This window comes from Ornithodoros turicata, chromosome 4, assembly GCF_037126465.1.
Source record: "Ornithodoros turicata isolate Travis chromosome 4, ASM3712646v1, whole genome shotgun sequence".
Taxonomy (NCBI): domain Eukaryota; kingdom Metazoa; phylum Arthropoda; class Arachnida; order Ixodida; family Argasidae; genus Ornithodoros; species Ornithodoros turicata.
The window spans coordinates 57017756-57034917 of NC_088204.1; the positions used below are offsets into that span (position 1 = coordinate 57017756).

The window sequence follows — 17162 nt, forward strand, 5'->3', positions numbered from 1 at the left end:
CCTTGTCATGACAAAGATCTACCCATTATGCTTTCTACCAATGACCAACTAGCTGAGCTGTCTTACCGAAGAAGAAAATTCAAGGTAACTGCTAAATGCAGCTTCCGCTTCGCTTTTGTCTCAGTGTTCCCATAGCTCTATTTCATTACGTCGATAATGCCCGCGCAGCAACCACAAACACAAGCAGGTGGCCGGAGCCTCCATCCACGAAGGTAACTGCAAAGCGTGAGCTAAGCCGGCTGACGTTAGATTACTTGCTTATACTGCTCTTGTCCGTAGTAAATTGGAATTTGCGTCTACCATATGGAACCCTTCGCAGAAATGCCTTATTAATCAATTCGAATAATAATGGTACCGTTATGTTACAGGTAAGGTTTGTCTGCGCAGTGTGGCGACATGTTGCACGTGCCGCAGTGTAGGACTGCGGATAATTTCGACCGCCTGGCGTTGTTTTGACGTGCGCCAGAAATCTCCGGCACACGGTGCTGGAAGCAATGTTTACCTTCCCAACATTGCTACCGCCCTGGACCGCGATCGAACCCGCGATCTTGAGCTGCACAAAATAATTCGAATGATTCGAATCTGCACAAAATAAATCTGTTCGCTTTATCTATAATTACTGTGATCTTCACAGCTTAAAAGATAAAAATTCCAGGTCCAGAATATCGAAGAAAAGTTCATAGCTTTGTGCATATGCATGCAATCTTTCATGGTGGTTCAACTTACATTCAACCTGCTCACCTTTCGTCAAGCCAAGCCAAGCAAAGCCAAGATAATGCTTGTAAGCTACCACTTTTGGCACGACTGATTACTTTCAATGCGGGCAGGAATACGGAATTGGAACTCTTTACGAAAGAATGTAGTATCCTTAAGAAATCTCGTTGATTTCGCCAAGGCATATTTCTTGTGAAATCCTCGTGTGTATACGAGGTTAGGTGAAGTTAAAGTAAGATACTCATTGCTGGCAGTGCTGTGAACTTTGCGAAGTGAAAACAAACAACTTTATTTCAGGATGATGGGTTAGGAGTTTTATCGCCGGGGGCGATACTCTACCCCATTGCTGGAGGTGAAGCGGGGAATGAAGGAACGGGTCCCGTTACAATGAGGATCGAAGTCCTGTGGCGTCCAAAAAGGCGAAGAGAGCCTTGAGGACACAGCGTTGGTGAGCTGGATGCGGCCAGGGGCCAAGCAATTTTGTGAGGGAGAGGAGACGGGAGTCCAGCTCGTTGAGGGAGGCGGAGAGTACGGAGCGGGAAGGGTGGTAGTGTGGGCAATGTGCGAAGTGAGACTCTGCAATAACGTATGGGAAACCACACATTGAGGTGCCATTCGGGACACCACGAGGCACTACTAATCGAGCTTTCCCGGCTTGTTAGAAGCAGAGCCCACAGACCTCAGATGCACAGGCGACGCAATTGGCGAACGCAGATGGCAGAGGAGGATAGCAAGCATCTCATGTATCATGGGATTCCCGATGACGTATTGAGCCTGCTAGAAAACAAGGTGTCCAACCAAAGTCCTTCTGTTTCGGTGGGTACACTGCCCTGCCTGTTCCAGCGGAACAATTCGGGGCAGTTACATCGCACTGTCTGATGTTCACCCTGTGTGGTATTTCGACCAACTGGAAAGGGGTTGTTGCATATCACTACACAGGCAATGTTCACGTCTTGGCACTTTCCGTTCCTGTTCATAGCTGCTCACATAAATTATGCTTTTTATGATAGTCTGTACAGTCATAGACTGCATTTTTTGCACGGACACATGGAATCATTTCTCATAACTCCTATGAGAAGTTCAGTACCATCCAAGTATACAACACTGATTATTCACTGGAACTCTAGGACCATTTTACAGATAGATTTACATGTAGCTCTTCGTAGCCTTGTTTTTTTCTTCTTCTTTGTGCGTGCTCATAATTACGTTATCCAGGAGCCCACATTCCAAGCTGCTACCAATCAGTGAGAGAACAGCGTAAATTATGTAAATTATGATTGCGTATGAGACCCTTTCTTTAAGGGTTATATCAAGGCGGCCCCTAACTTTTGCCTTGCTCCTTTACAATAAACCTATCCCCCATATAACGAAAGAAAAACAGGAAAAGAAAAACTGCTAACCTACAACTTGAACTCTACCTGCAATCGTGAAACACTATGAGTCACACTAAGGAGAGAGTACGCGGTTATGTAACGAATTTATTCATTTAAACGTATGTGAAGACTGCACATCGTGAAATAAACGGGAAAATTTCAGGCCATGCGATACTTTCCATCGCCAAAATGTTTATGACTCAGTCGCTGTAGCTTCAGGGTGAAGCGTTACTCTGATTGTGATGGCGTCGTTAAGGAGATGACCGCCCTTGTTAGCAGCTTCGTGCGTCACGATCTCATTGTAGCCACAACCTTTGTTGCACCCTTCGTCCCTCTTCTTGACAGCGTTCGGACACAGAATAAGCTTATCCTGTGACACTACCTTGTGTATGTCTTTCGTTGGGTCCCTCGAGTGGATAACGGAGAGGGTATAACTAGATCTGAATGGCCAGTGCAGAAGCGAGTCCCTCGAGCCAGAGCAAAGATGTAAGTAAGCACCTATCCATATATTGTGTTTCCGAGCGGAGACACCGAGCTCGAGTGCAGCTGTGTAACCACCGATGACAAACTTTTCGCTCCAGATACTACTATCTTTTCCCGACGCTCTTGACTTCGCAATGTGTTCTGTAATATTTTGTACGTGGAAAAACACAGTGGGGTAGGCTGATCTCACTGTGCTCAGCCTCTCGGTAGGTCCTTCTATTGTAGTCTTTACCTTCCCAACGAGAGATTCTACTTGTTCCAGCCTAGTTAAAACGTTCCCAGCAATGTTCTTGATGGAAGTTGAAATAGCACCGATATCACGTTTCAGGTTTCGAATTTCTTCTGGAATTTCGCTTTGAATTTTCGTGAGAGTATTCTTTGTGGCCATGGCCGAAGAGACCAGTGGGTACACACTTTCTTGAATATGTGAAAATGATGCGCACGTCTCATTTAAATTAGATCTTTCCAGGTGTTCCAGAGTCCCATTCATTTCTCTTCTCAGTTCTGCAACGTGTGCCCTTTGCTCGTGGATCAGTGGTTCTATTTTCTTACACGTTTCAGTTACGAAGTTGCTGGAATGCCTGATGAACTTCGAGTCATCACGAAGCTGCTCAGCAACTGCCTCCATTCTGGTGAACCTGCCAATATTTTGCTTTTCGGACAGCTCAAGCTTGCGGCTAAGATCTTCAAGTGAGCCAGCAACCACTCTAGAAACGCTATTCGCTATCTCGGTCGACGTATTTTGTGACGTCTTCATATGGAATGAAGAATCCGTGTAGTGCTGCAGCTCTGCTCTCAGTTTGTCTGACCTTCGGTTGCGGTCTTGCCCAGACAAGTTCAAACTGGGGTCACTATTCCGGATGTCTTGCCTGAACAGTTTACTGGGTGCTGTTACGGCTGCTTTTATTGCAACTAGTTTGTCCGTGGATTCCTTTTCCAATCTAATAAGGCGCAACGAAAGATCTTGAAGATGACCAGGAACTGACTCAATCTTGCTTAAACCTCTCATGTTCTCTGTCCTAAGCGTATCGAGGCGTTGTAAAATTTCTGTCCTCTGTTCCTCGATGCCGTTCGACAGGCGTTGTATGCTTTGCGACAACGTTTTAACGGTGTCCGTAAGGTCGAGTACGACTTGGGCCAGCATATCAGCGGAGACTGTTCCCGTACGCTGGACAGGCGAAGAACCGTCACTAGCTGTTTGATTAGCGTCCAATACTGGCTGCTTTTCTGTCACGATATTTTGCATCTGCTTCGATGTCATGGTTTGTGCGTCGGAACTTCCGACGTTAAAGTTGATGTGCTGAAGGGCTCCTGTTTCCTCAGTCTTCAATGTGTCCGCACGACCCTGAAAGTGTAACAAAACGTTATTTCTAGTTTGGATACAATTATCGCAACCACAGAAAAATGTCTGTATCGGTCACTGGCGTAGCATTTGAAAGAGCACCTCACACCGTACCTTTATTAGCGCAAATTAGAAGTTCAAAGCTGTCCGTTTCTGGACATGGTTCCACGTAATGAACCTGGTCGATACGTGCACTTTTTTACATTTCGACGTCAGCTGAATATGGTTGTGTACCCAGTGCGATTACACATACGCACAACGCAGGAAGTGCCATCCAATTTTGTCCAACACGTAATACAAACATTTAGCCCTTCATTATTTTGTGGGCATGTGGCGTCACTATTAGAGTTCAGAGCCCGGGATCCCGAAATCCCGCTATAGCGGAGAACAATACTCAGTAGCATAAAACTCCCACGAAATCAGAAAGAGTCTTCCAATCCTATAACAAGAAATATTGCAGAATCTCTCTCTCTCTCTCTGCAGCATATATCTTTTTCTTCTTTGGATCCTCAAGAATACGTATATTTGAAACGTCAATTTATATACTGACGTTTCAAATATACGTATTCGTGAGCATCCAAAGTTGAAGGCAGCGCTGACTGCCGAAACGTCGACAGTAGTATAGATAGGTGTCCGGACTCAGACATTGCCGCCAGGGCAGCGCCACCGTCGCACATTTTCAGCCTGGGCTGACTTCTTTCGTCATTTTTTTCATCTGTGCCGATTTGAATCGCAAATTTTTTCCCGCTACAACAGGTGTGCAGTAGGCGGTTTACATGCAAGCATAGACATGCAAAGGATATCCATACACAAAAGTAGAAGTGAAAATATATATATTAAAGTCATTAGTGTCGGGAATTATGTTATGACAGTGTGAAGGAGAAAACCCCAGCCAAAAAACCTGATACAGAAGAAACACAATACGATACACGTAACAAGGATCATACTTATTACACGTATGATGCAATAGCATTAAAGGGGTATTACGCATCATACACAATATTTTTTATTAGTGGTAATCACGCAACTTTTAGCAACGGTATAGCACATTTAGTCAAAGAAGATATTTTTAATCAATATGGTTACAATCAAAATAACAAGTTTTATTATAAAAAGTCTCAGATTATTATGTGTGAGCACCATAGTGGAGTTTTAATTACAAAGTTCTGATAGATGTACGTAACTTCAAGAACAATAGCTAAGTTGGGTTGTGCATTCGTATACTGTCGTACATTTTTCAACCTGGGCCGACTTCTCTAGCAATTTCTTATTTTTTTCCAGCGTGCGGTGGGTGGTGCGCTGGTGAGGGCTGTCCGGGTGCTTACCAGCGGGCGGACGGGCTTGGTGCGCCCTTATCGTTGTGCAGTTTTCTTCCTGGGCCGACTTCTTTGGCGAGTTTTCCGCCTGGGCCGACTTCGTTCGCAATTTTTTCAGGTGACGCGTGAGTGGTTTACATGCAAGTATGGTACACACGGGTGAGGGGCTGTCCAAGTGCCTACCAGCGAGCCGGAGAGCTGGCGCGTGCCCCTATCGTTCTGTATTTTTTCACCTGGGCCGACTTCTTTGGCGATTTTTCCGCTTGGGCCGACTTTGTTCGCAATTTTTTCAGGCGGCGCGTGAGTGGTTTACATGTAAGTAGGGACATGCACACTGTCATCCCAGTCAGGTGATGATACCATCACACCTGGCCCGACTTTGGCAATTTTTCCTCCTGGGCTGACTTCTTTCATAATTTTTTCGCTACAACAGCTGCGCAATAGGCGGTTTACACGCAAGTAGGGGCATGCACAATGACAACACCGGGGCCGAATTCATTCACTTTTTTTTTTCACTCTCGGCCGACTCATTCATAATTTTGCCGCTACAACAATTGTGCGGTGGTCGGTTTACATACAAGAAGGAACATGCAAGCCGACAACCCCACCAAGCGATGGTGCCGTCACACCTGGGCCAACTTGATTCGCGATTTTTGCCCTTGGCCGCCTTCATTCGTAATTTTTTTCCGCTACAACAACCGTGCGGTGGATGCTTTACCTGCAAGTACAGTAAAGCCAAATAGTTGCAGGAATTATGTTGTAACTCTGCGTGAAGGAGAAAAACCCAGCCAAAAAAAATGAAACGGAAGAAACACAATACACATAATCAGGAATATAGGAAGCTAAGTTGAGAGGAAAATTCATCCAAAATAGAAAGCAGAAGGAATGCAACACACTTAATAAATAATATGGGAAGCTAAGTTGACTATTCCAACACGACACAATTAATCAATTTCTTATGATTTGAAAAGCACACATGCGAGGAAATAATGAGAAACACAATCAACAGCTAATAGAGAACCAAAATAATGCACCATCCAACACGTAAACAAGAGGTACACAAAAGATAAACAATTGAAAAACAATCTATCAAAACGAGAAACATGGATGCACTTAACACTGAATAGCAGAGAAACACTCTAAACGGCGCATCTGCCAACGCGTAAACAACAGACACATGCAGGAAAATAATATCGAAACAAACAATGAAAACAAGAAACATCACAAATTTAATAAATTGAAATGGAAGTAATCTATCTTTTGAACTATCATAAAATCATCCTTACGACCCAATCTAGTCAAACAACATATAATTTTCGTCCTACTCAGGCACTATAAACATTACCTTGACAGAGGTATCCAACACATACAGACAAGCTTTACACAGTACAGCCAATCTTTGCTACTTGAGGTCACTCTCTCTCTCTCCCTCTATACAGCCCAAGGCAAAGAAACTGAACGTCCTTTGTCAATCTATGGGGCGGGGAAATATCTCTCTCTCACTTTCACATTCTTTCATCCAAATGGAAATATTCTTAGGACCGGTGTACAGAGGCGAAATTTTTTTATTGATCAACTATAGATAGAAATAGACGTTATAATTATTCGCTTCAAGAGCACAACAAGAATTCTATCAAAAACAAACAATAGCACGCCAAAAAAATTTAAGAACAGACTTCCATCTCACTGTAAACTGGTTTTAGAGAGACATTATCTAAGCAAACGAGAAATATTATCGATGGAACAATAACAACAAGAATAAATGATGACGATGAGATGGGGTGTTTCACCGCGGTGGTGCGGTACCCTACCCCATTGCACGGGAACGTTATGTGAAGATGATGAAGGAAGGATGAAAACACACGAAAGAACTAAAGGGCGTCTGAAGCAATCCAGTGGACGACAGGAAGTCCATGAACAGGTGAAGGACCCGACGATGGAGCCCAGGATCTTCATAGGGGTCAATGAGCGCAGCTAAGGTGAGCGGCCTCTTGCTGATGCGGGCCAGCTCACCACACAATGTCCGCCTTTGCAGGCAGTAGAGTGAACATTCCATAAGAACGTCCTGGGCGGTCGCCACGGCACTGCAGGTGTAACAGAGGCCCGTGTCACAGCATCAGATCATACACTTGAATTGCAGGGTGAAAGCAACATTGTGCCGGAGTCTACGCAGGAGGGAGGTAAAACGGCGTAGGAGACGGGCAGGGAAAGAAAACGACAGAGTTGGGTCTACGGAATGCATTAGAGACTGAGCCGTGATGTCCCGGCGCCATTGCTGCAGAGCCAGGGGTTGAAACCATGCAGTTAGTAAGGCCCTTCTGTCGCCTCTCGAGAGCACAATGGGCACGGCTGTCGGGGACTCGTGGGCAGCCGTTGGAAACAATACTCAATCAAAACGAGAAACGTTGCATTTAAATGAGCAGTCTAAGACCGAGAAAAAAAAAAGTTTTTTGATCGTGATGGAATGTCCTATCACTAAATAAGGTTTTCACGCAAAAGATATGAGCGTAGCAGCAAAATATCGCACGCAGCAGTCGATTGATTCTCACGAGTGCGGAGAGCTCTCTCCTTCTCCCGTGGAAGACACGTGAGAAATGACGGGCACCTCCGTCACGATGTGACGTTGTACGTTGCGTCCACTCCTAGGGCTCGCAAGTGACCTCGGCTGCGATCTGACACCGACAATTGACAAGGTGACGGCGGGCTTCTTTCGCGCGCGTTGTTCTGCCGAGAGACGCATGCGCACCAGAAACGGCTACCTTTCTTTTTCTTTTCTGCTTTTTTTTTTTTTTACAGAACATGGCGTCGGAAACATTGGTCGTCTGATCAGTCTGCTATGGTGGGCTAGAAGGACTGGTGAGCCGTTCGGCGGTTGTCATATGTACCCGCCGATGTTCCTGCCGAGAAATGGCGCCAAGCGTATCTCGGCGCTATGCGATCTAATCGCCTCTCGCGGCTCATTTCAGTGCTACTCCTCACGTGATTACACACCTGCCGTTAACCCATGAGCGTGCCTTTTCTTTGCTCTGCATGCAAAATGCCCCTTGAGTGTCACCTGCAGGAGCAAACGAATGGCACACCCAGATATCAGTGCTGACATTCGTCGGCGCGTCCCTGTCAGCCCTCGGGTCTGGGACACGTGTACTTTGATAACGATAAAGACGTGTTCGAGCAGCCGGTTCTGCCTTTGGGTAGTGATATTCGTGATATGTGCTCATCGTTCCTTTCATCTGAGCGACCTTTACCTTCCAGGTTGCGAGGTCCGGTGACGGGGGACTGTGATACACATGTTTAAGTCAACGATTTGAGGCTTGTTTGTATCTGTCCCTTCTATGTGTTCCAGCCTCAGAACATCAGTTTCTCTCATGTTTAAGTCGGTGGTGGGCTATAAGCGTGAGATATACGTTAACTGCAGCTAACCAACGGAAGCGATAGAATTGTACAGTCTGCATATGAGCAGTCAGTAAAGGGAAGGAATCCGGAAGACAAAGGGGACGACACGAAAATATAACGATTTATACATTTATTTCAGAATACTGGTTCCAGAAGTAACCTTGGAAGGAGTAGGGAACGTACATTAATTATATAATATATACACATAATACACTCGTGCAGTGGCGACAATTCGAAAGAAACCCGCAAAAGAGACGCAGCAAAGGGGTGACAAGTTACCTTCGCGAACGTGACGATCGGTAACACGAGTGTTCTATATACCGGTAGTCTGACCTAAGCAGTAGCATAATGAAGTGTTCTTCTGAGATAGAAGAGGCTTTCTCTTGACTGTGATGCCTATTAAGTGCACGTGAAAATTCCATCTAAAATCGGACGGGACGGCGACCCCAAGATATTTGTACTAAGCTCCCTTGCAAGTATACTATGATGTTGGCAAAGCCTTTGTTCTACATATAACAGCATAGACACAGTTTTGTCGGTGTTCAAATTGATTTGCAATTTGTAACACCACTCGTTGATGTGTTCTAAACTGCTTTGCAAAGGTGCGTAATATAAGGCGAACAAGGTGAGCCATAAGCAAAGCACACAGAAAAAAAAGAAAGAAAGAGAGAGAGAGAACGATCGGCATATTGAGGACGCACGTTCAGACATCCCTATGTTTTTCGGAATATATCGCGCGATATGTTACGCAGTCATCAGCGAATAAACATGCTTTACAATTAATGTTACTTAACATATCGTGCATATAGACAAGAAACAGCAAAAGTCTCAAGACTGACTCCTGTCGTATACCCCAGGTATATGGGGTTCGATCAGACAGGGAATCAGTCCCGAAGCCAATCCATGATCTTGGTATTATGTGTCAGCTTTCTATAGGGTACGTACACGGTCAAATGCCCTGGAGAGATGCAAAACCAATATTTCAATTTGTAGGTTATTATATAAAGCAAATGCAAAGTCGTGGATGAAATCAAACAGGGCCATGACAGCGGAGTAGCCCCCACGAAAGATATGCTGCAAGGAATGCTGTTACTTGATCATGATGTTAATTGTTTCCAAAAGATGTGCTTTAGCAATTCACAAAAGCTGGAAAGAAGAGAAAATTCGAAACCAAAGTCGGGACTCCTGCCTTATGTATCGGTTTTATACGAGCGCATTTCCATTCGTTCGGGACAGTCCCTTCGTTCAGCGATATCTGGAAACTAATTTTGAGGAATTGCGCAGCTTACTCGGCGTACCTTCTAAGAAAATCATTCGGAATATTGTCTTGCCCAGAAGACCACAATATCGCGTCCTGAAGTAATCAGTCCCGAGACTTTTTGGACTAGCATATCCACTTTTTTCCTTTGCCAATCTACCCGCAGAAGACTTCTTCATATTTACCTCCCACAGTGGCATAATAAGAAATAGAGATACAAGTGCTGCTTTAAAGTAATGTCATACTAATAATAATTCGGGACTTTAAGTTGTGCGACAACGGTGATAGATCAATTAGGAGTTTCCCACATCTTCTATATAATCTGTTCTCTGCTGTGCGTCATTTTGTTCCTCTTTTGCTCGATACTTTGAGTAGTCATATGCCAAATTTGCTGGGAGTACGCAACAAAGACGTAGCTATAATATTTCTTTTTAGTCTCACTTAATTTCCTCATTTCCTCCTTCAGTGCCTTCGTCAAACCTGAAACCAGGGTTACCGAATTTTGTTTATGCGACGTTTAAGATGCTAAGCTTCGCGTGTCAGCCATGGTCCTTAAGTGTAAACCTTGTCTTTTTAGTTTTCCCCGTTTTTTTCCTTTATCTTTCCTTCCTTCTCTTTTTCGTTTTTCCCATTTTTTTGGAATAGCAAGCCGGCTCTTTGCCTGGCTAGCCTTTCCTTCTTTTTTTTTCTTAATAAACATATTACCCCCTCCCCCTGTAAGGCTTCTTGGACACGAACTTTCTTGTGGACATGTGTACAGTGGCCTTGAAAAAATTTCAGGCCATATTAACATTTCTCGAGATGCTACAGACCCAATTAAAATTTGTACAAGGATCTGCCCAAGAAATATCGTGGAATATCTGGATTTTAGGTCTGTCATGCTTAAATTTTATATGGTGCATCTCAAGAACCATCTTGTGATCTGAATGTCAACCGAGTACTTGGCAGTCCCATTTCGAGTGAAGGGTGTTAGGCACCAGGAACAGATCACGTATTGAGGCAGAAGACTCTTGACTTCTAGTGTACCTCATAGCAAAAGGCAATATCAAGTAGTGCATTTTCATTTATGAAGTCTCAAACTCCGGTTGGGGTTTCCTAATTTACACTTCAACATGGGGCCATATACTGAACAATCATGACATTATATCCTTAACCGTGGTCAATGTCAATAGGTTTCATTTGTAACTATGTTACACCCTTTTTAATATAACCTGATGATGGCGGTGATGAGGTAACAGAAAAAGATGGGATATGAGTCGCGACAGAGTCGGGGCCACACCAGGACGCCTACAAGCGACGAAAATGCAAACAGATGCACATACGGTGAACGGATCAATTGCAAAATGTAGGACAAAGGTCTCAGAACGAGTGAAGGTAGTATGACACGAGTAATATGGCGGGGGGGGGGGGACACAAAGCGGGCACTTAGCAAGTCATAGGGAACATTTATATTACGCTTTTCAACTTGAATCTTTATAATCTATAATGACGGCATTAAGGCTGTCGGTTGTGGGCCACAAACCCAGGTGGCGAATTTCCCCATTTATCATCATCAGTGTATTCGTTGTTATTGTATAATGTCACGCTAGCAGCGCTCTTAAGCCGCTCAATCAGTGGATAAAATGAGTTTAACATGATGGTCAAGGGACCCTTTGTATAACATCAATTCCATTCAAGCATTTTCGGTTAATAATACAAGTGTGGCATTTTTTCTTCTCTCTCTCTCTCTCTCTCTCTCTCGTTTTGCAGATCGCAAAACACCGCAGAGTTTTTAAGCAAGCGTAAAAAATTCTGAATAGGCAGAATGATATATCTGCCTATTTTTTTACTTTACTTACTTACTTTTTTACTTGTACGCTTACTTAAAACTCGAAGAAATGGTCACCCGCGTTGTCGAATGCATTTTGGCAACATACCGGGCAACGTTTCCCGGACACCGTTCCGAAACCGAACGCGATTTGGCGCCCGACGCGTTAACGCGGCACCCCACGTGAGCGTGTTGCTTTCTCCCGAAAACCGGTTCGTCGACGCAGGTGACCATTTCTTCGAGACTTAAGTAAACTTCGTTCGAAAAATATTCGTAACTTGTAATATCCGCGACATAGACAATTCATATTACGTTATAGTGTATATAGAAAATATCAATCCATTCGATTAAATTCTCTGTCGTCATGAAAGAGTTCTTAAAACCTTCGCGTGTCAAAATGAGCCAGCTAAAGCTTGCGTATTGTGAAATTGCACTTTGTACAACTCAGTTCGTAAATTGTTGCACCCGTTCAAATTTAATTAAACACTTACTGATGTGTGATAGTCTCCACTGCTCCGGAATGTGATCTGATAAATTTTAGCAATTAATGTACAAACAAATAGCTTGTATACCATGTGTGACTATATATACAGATTTTTAATCTGTATCTTTAAAAAATGTAAGAAAGAGTGTACAGTTTTGACTGAAAATTTCAACAGGGGTCTTTGGTGTGGAGTTTGCGTTTTGTCTCATTATGAGCTAAAATCTTCTAAAATTAAATTATGCCCTTTCCATTTGTAGTGCCTCATATGCCATGACATAATGAATAGACTCATAGTGTTTCAGTATGGCTAATGAAACCTCTGTGTGATTCTGTGTTTCTGTGTGATCTGTGCTGCTTTGGTTAAGTTTGCAAAACTAATATTTACTTATTACAATTATATATCTTCCAGTGTGTTTATGCATAGTACACGTCTTCATTGTATAGTGGTTAAACATTTCTGATGACAGTTGTGTGATTCGATTCTCCCAAAATCTGATTGCAATTCTATGCCTTGTTGATTAGAATTGTAGACTGCGCCTGGACGTCATACTTGTCCATCACTTGCATCGCGTCATTTGAGAATAGATTCGTTTCGACATATATTGTCAGCTGTCCAATCGATGAGAAATATACACACCAAGCAATTTAATTCATAAAATAAGCTTTCGCAAAATATTAGTGATCCTCTTTTGTAAACAAAGATTGATGCAACATGCCTCTAAATTTCAATTAGCGATTCTTCTTCTACAATTTTATCCTTCGGATGTCGGGGTTGTATAGAGTGTGGTCGTGTAAACTCTCCTAGATTGCCAGCGCTGATTCCATGCGAGGATCCTTGTACATAGTGTGGAATAAACGTCTCCTTTGCAATCTTCAATCTCAGCATACTAATCGGTTGTTTTCGTTGCGATGTGTAGACTACACTACATTGATAACGAACATTACATTTATTATTTCAGTTATACACTTGTTTATTTCGATAAATTACAGTTCTATTCCAAACTCTGAAGTTTTCGTTTGTTGTCTTGATTGATGAATTCCGAATACATAAATAGTTTGTTCTGATTATTGGGCGCTTGAATCAAGCGTTGATTAACGCATGCGATATGTTGTTGCCGTGTTTGTATTGCTTCAACAACTTGCACTTTGTTGCGATGAACTTGCACAGTCTCTTATTGATGTTTCCTTTCTTTGTATGAAGATTCTTGAATGGCGTACAGGAGAGTATTAGATGAAAATCGTCCTGTGGCCAACCACAATTGATATGTTTGTTGAGTTTCAATAAGTGAAGATACATCAGACCTTGCACGACAATATTGAACTTCTGTTCATTCGACATCATTGCAAGAACTGGTAGAAGAAAATAAATGTGTAGAGGCTCTAGTGGAACATAACACGCGATAAGATTTTATTTTTTATGTATTTTCCATTTCAATCGTTAGGTGTAATTTCAACAAATTCGTAATGAATCGCGCGATATAGACTGCTTGTATATGATAATTTGATCTGATTGCTTTCTTGATTAATGCAATGCGCATTGCAATGATTACAATTACATCTGGTCTAGTGTATTTCAATTCTTCGTTAGCAAACCTCAAAAACTCCACCATCAATCCCAGTGACCCTTCCGATGTTGACGTACAAATATTTTTATAATTATTATATATTCGGCATACAAGTACTTGAACCTTCGATTCCGTAATTTGAACCATATCTCCAAATACGACCATGTCTAAGACATATTGAAATGCTGTGATAATAGAATCATTTCGCTGCTCTTCTTTTTCGAAGCAGCTTTTTATCATGTCCTCCCACGACCTATGGTAGCGAGTACCCAATCCGTCCATCTCTTCAATGTCAAATGTCAACAGCAAATATCTGTTCTGTTTTCGAGTGTGCCTCTCCACTTAATTAAAAGCATATCTATGCTCATTTTATTGTTTAAAAATTTGTTATCTGGTTTAAAATGTTATTAATATGAACCTGTCGTGCGAATTATGAAAATTGATTTACAAAACGATGCGATGTGAAAGGAAAAACGTGTGCTTTCAATGATTCTACGTACAAGACAGCGCTAGAGACCCCCCTTCCCTAACTTGACTTGCAGGAGTCAGTTTATGGCGTTCAACTATACATTGTGTACCAAGACCATTGTTGGATTCCCCTACTGCCTGCAGGCGTAACCTTAACGAAAGTGTACGGGAACTTTATGGCTAGCGGCTTCCCTCTCTCACTTCGTTTCCACTACTGGGTCGTGAATGAAAAAGACGTGTTTCTGTGATGTATTTGCGCTGCGTGGTTACGAAAAATGTTTGCCCAAATTAATTACTGCTTTTGACTTTGTTTCAGATGATCACTCGATTGATATTAATAAAAATATTTTACTAGTTGGGAATGTATTTTTGAGCTGTGTGCGTTGATTTCCGTTGTAGAAAGCTTTTACAATAATTTGCATTTCAGATGAGTTGTTTGTTTGTGGCTTCTGCGTGTGGAAATTACTGTTAGAAAGTTATCATAAAAATTATGTAATTAAATTTGTTTCTCGTTTTCGAATTAGTATTGTTTCTATCACTGAATAAACTTGACTTTCACTCGGTTGATATTTTGTGAGTTGAGAATAATGTATGCATGGCAGTTATGTTATGTATGATCTGAAACACATTAAATGCAACGTTTCTCGTTTTGATTGAGTATTGTTTCCAACGGCTGCCCACGAGTCCCCGACAGCCGTGCCCATTGTGCTCTCGAGAGGCGACAGAAGGGCCTTGCTAACTGCATGGTTTCAACCATTGGCTCTGCAGCAATGGCGCCGGGACATCACGGCTCAGTCTATAATGCATTCGGTAGACCCAAATCTGTCGTTTTCTTTCCCTGCCTGTCTCCTACACCGTTTTACCTCCCTCCAGCGTAGACTCCGGCTCAATGTTGCTTTCACCCCGCAATTGAAGCGTATGATACGATGGTGTGACATGGGCCTCTGTTGCACCTGCGGTGTTGTGTCGACCGCCCAGCACATTCTTATGGAATGTTCACTCTACTGTCCGCAAAGGCGGACACTGTGTGGTGAGCTGGCCCGCATCAGCAAGAGGCCGCTCACCTTAGCTGCACTCATTGGCCCCTATGAAGATCCTGGGCTCCATCGTCGGGTTCTTCATCTGCTCATGGACTTCCTGTCGTTCACTGGACTGCTTCAGACGCTTTAGTTATTTCTTGTGTTTTCATCCTTCCTTCATCATCTTCACATAACGTTCAGGTGCAATGGGGTAAGGTACCGCACCACCGCCTTGAAACCAAGGGGATGAAACTCGCGAGTTCACTTGCGGGCTAAAGTGAGGCGCTGCGAGCTTTTCACGTCACCAAACGTCATGTAACGTCAGAATTTTTACGTCGAAGCGCGAGGTCTGAACCATCACGAGCCCATTGGCTCCTGACGCCGCTCCCCCGGTATGCGAGCGCTCATTGGTTGGTTTGAAATTATGAACTTTCCTTTGGACGCTCAAGCCGGCGACACGGCGACAGACACCGTGTCGGCGGTGCCGGAGCCACCGGAGCAACTCGCCGCAAAGTTTCGACATGTGTTGGGTGCAGCAGGGACGGGAAGCAAAGCATCTATGCCGGTACCGCTTTGAAGGGTTTTTAGTGTTCTTCCCTAACATGTTGTCGATACCGACTCTGAAAAGCTCGGTGCCTCATGGATACTTCTGCAAGTCAATTCAGTGGTAAGTGGAAGGCAGGTCTGCTTCGCTTGCTTGGTGCGACAACGATTCAAGAAGGACGAATACTTCGTTTTTCCGCTACCCACTCGATGACAGGTAAGTCAGTTCCTATTCCATTCTGCTGCTTAGCATAGCACAGCGCCACACCTGTGGCATATATACGCAGCCCCGGCGTCAGGAAATTGGCGCCCCCATCGCCCGGCAGCAGCCGCAGTAGCCCCTCCTGCATTCACGGTTGGGTCGCCGCAGGAGGGAGACCCCCACATATAGCTGTGCATGGCTTTCCCGTGTCTGGGGCAGTGTTGCGGATTTGAATCCACGGATTTGATTTAAATCCGGATTTAAATCCACCAGAGGGCTGGCGGATTTGATTTGCGATTTGATTTGCGCAAAAAAATATGGGCAGGATTTGGATTTGGATTGAATCGCATTTTTCACGAATGATTTGGATTTGGATTGAATCGCCCCTTTTTCAGCGGATTTGCGCATGGATTTCGCCAAGCTCCCTCACAAGATGCATGGATTTGAAATTGAGCGAAGTGCCGTTTCGCATTCTACGCGAATTGATGTGACCTTGTCTGAAATCTGCACACGCACTAGCGGCGTCCTCTCTCCAGAGAGACAGGAGCAGCCGTTTTGTTCCAATCACTTGCCCTCACCGCACCGAGGGAGCACCAGGTGCAGTTCTTTGAACGCAGTTAACGTTATTCTGTCCATTGGACAGCACCTTTCCCGTGGACCTCTAGCTGAGTCTTCAAGCACGACCGGTTTCAAGCTTGCCAAATCATGTCGCGAAACTCTTGGTCTTCGCCATCATATGAACGCATAAGGTACACGCATTCACGTCAAAACAAAGTAAAAACGAACAATAAATATATCACACCCTATCGTTTCGTGATTTCAGGAAGGCAAGCCTTTCCTACTCCCACGGACAATGATGGCAAGATGTGCCACTCTTCCTCGCATACCCTTTTTTTTCCTTGATTACAACAGTCTGTACTGCGCGAGGAAAATTTTTACAAAGCCGCGAAACGTCAGCATTAAAGTAGACCCATGGGCTAATGTTTAGTAAAGTATTTGCAACATGTCCCACGATTTGTTAACGATCCATTTAATGGTAACCCCCAGGATATAGTAACCAACGACCTGTGGTCTTTTGAGTCCTGATGGTAGAAATCGACGCATGCGTGTGTTTTTTGGCGTAGCTGAGCCTAGGCCCACGATAGGAATTCCTTCACTCAGTCGTGTTCGCCTGGTGCTAAATGACGAGGAGGTT

At 43.7% G+C, this 17162-nt stretch overlaps 1 protein-coding gene across 1 annotated transcript in view; it reads right to left on the bottom strand.

Moving 5' to 3' along the window:
* Positions 1–2172: 2172 nt before the first annotated feature.
* Positions 2173–17162, bottom strand: part of LOC135393223 (uncharacterized) — a 42313-nt gene continuing 27323 nt past the window's right edge. The window contains exon 2 of the mRNA XM_064623711.1: positions 2173–3915. Within this exon, the coding sequence (XP_064479781.1) occupies positions 2281–3915 (1635 nt within the window). The 3' untranslated portion in view covers positions 2173–2280. The remainder of the gene's footprint in view (positions 3916–17162) is intronic.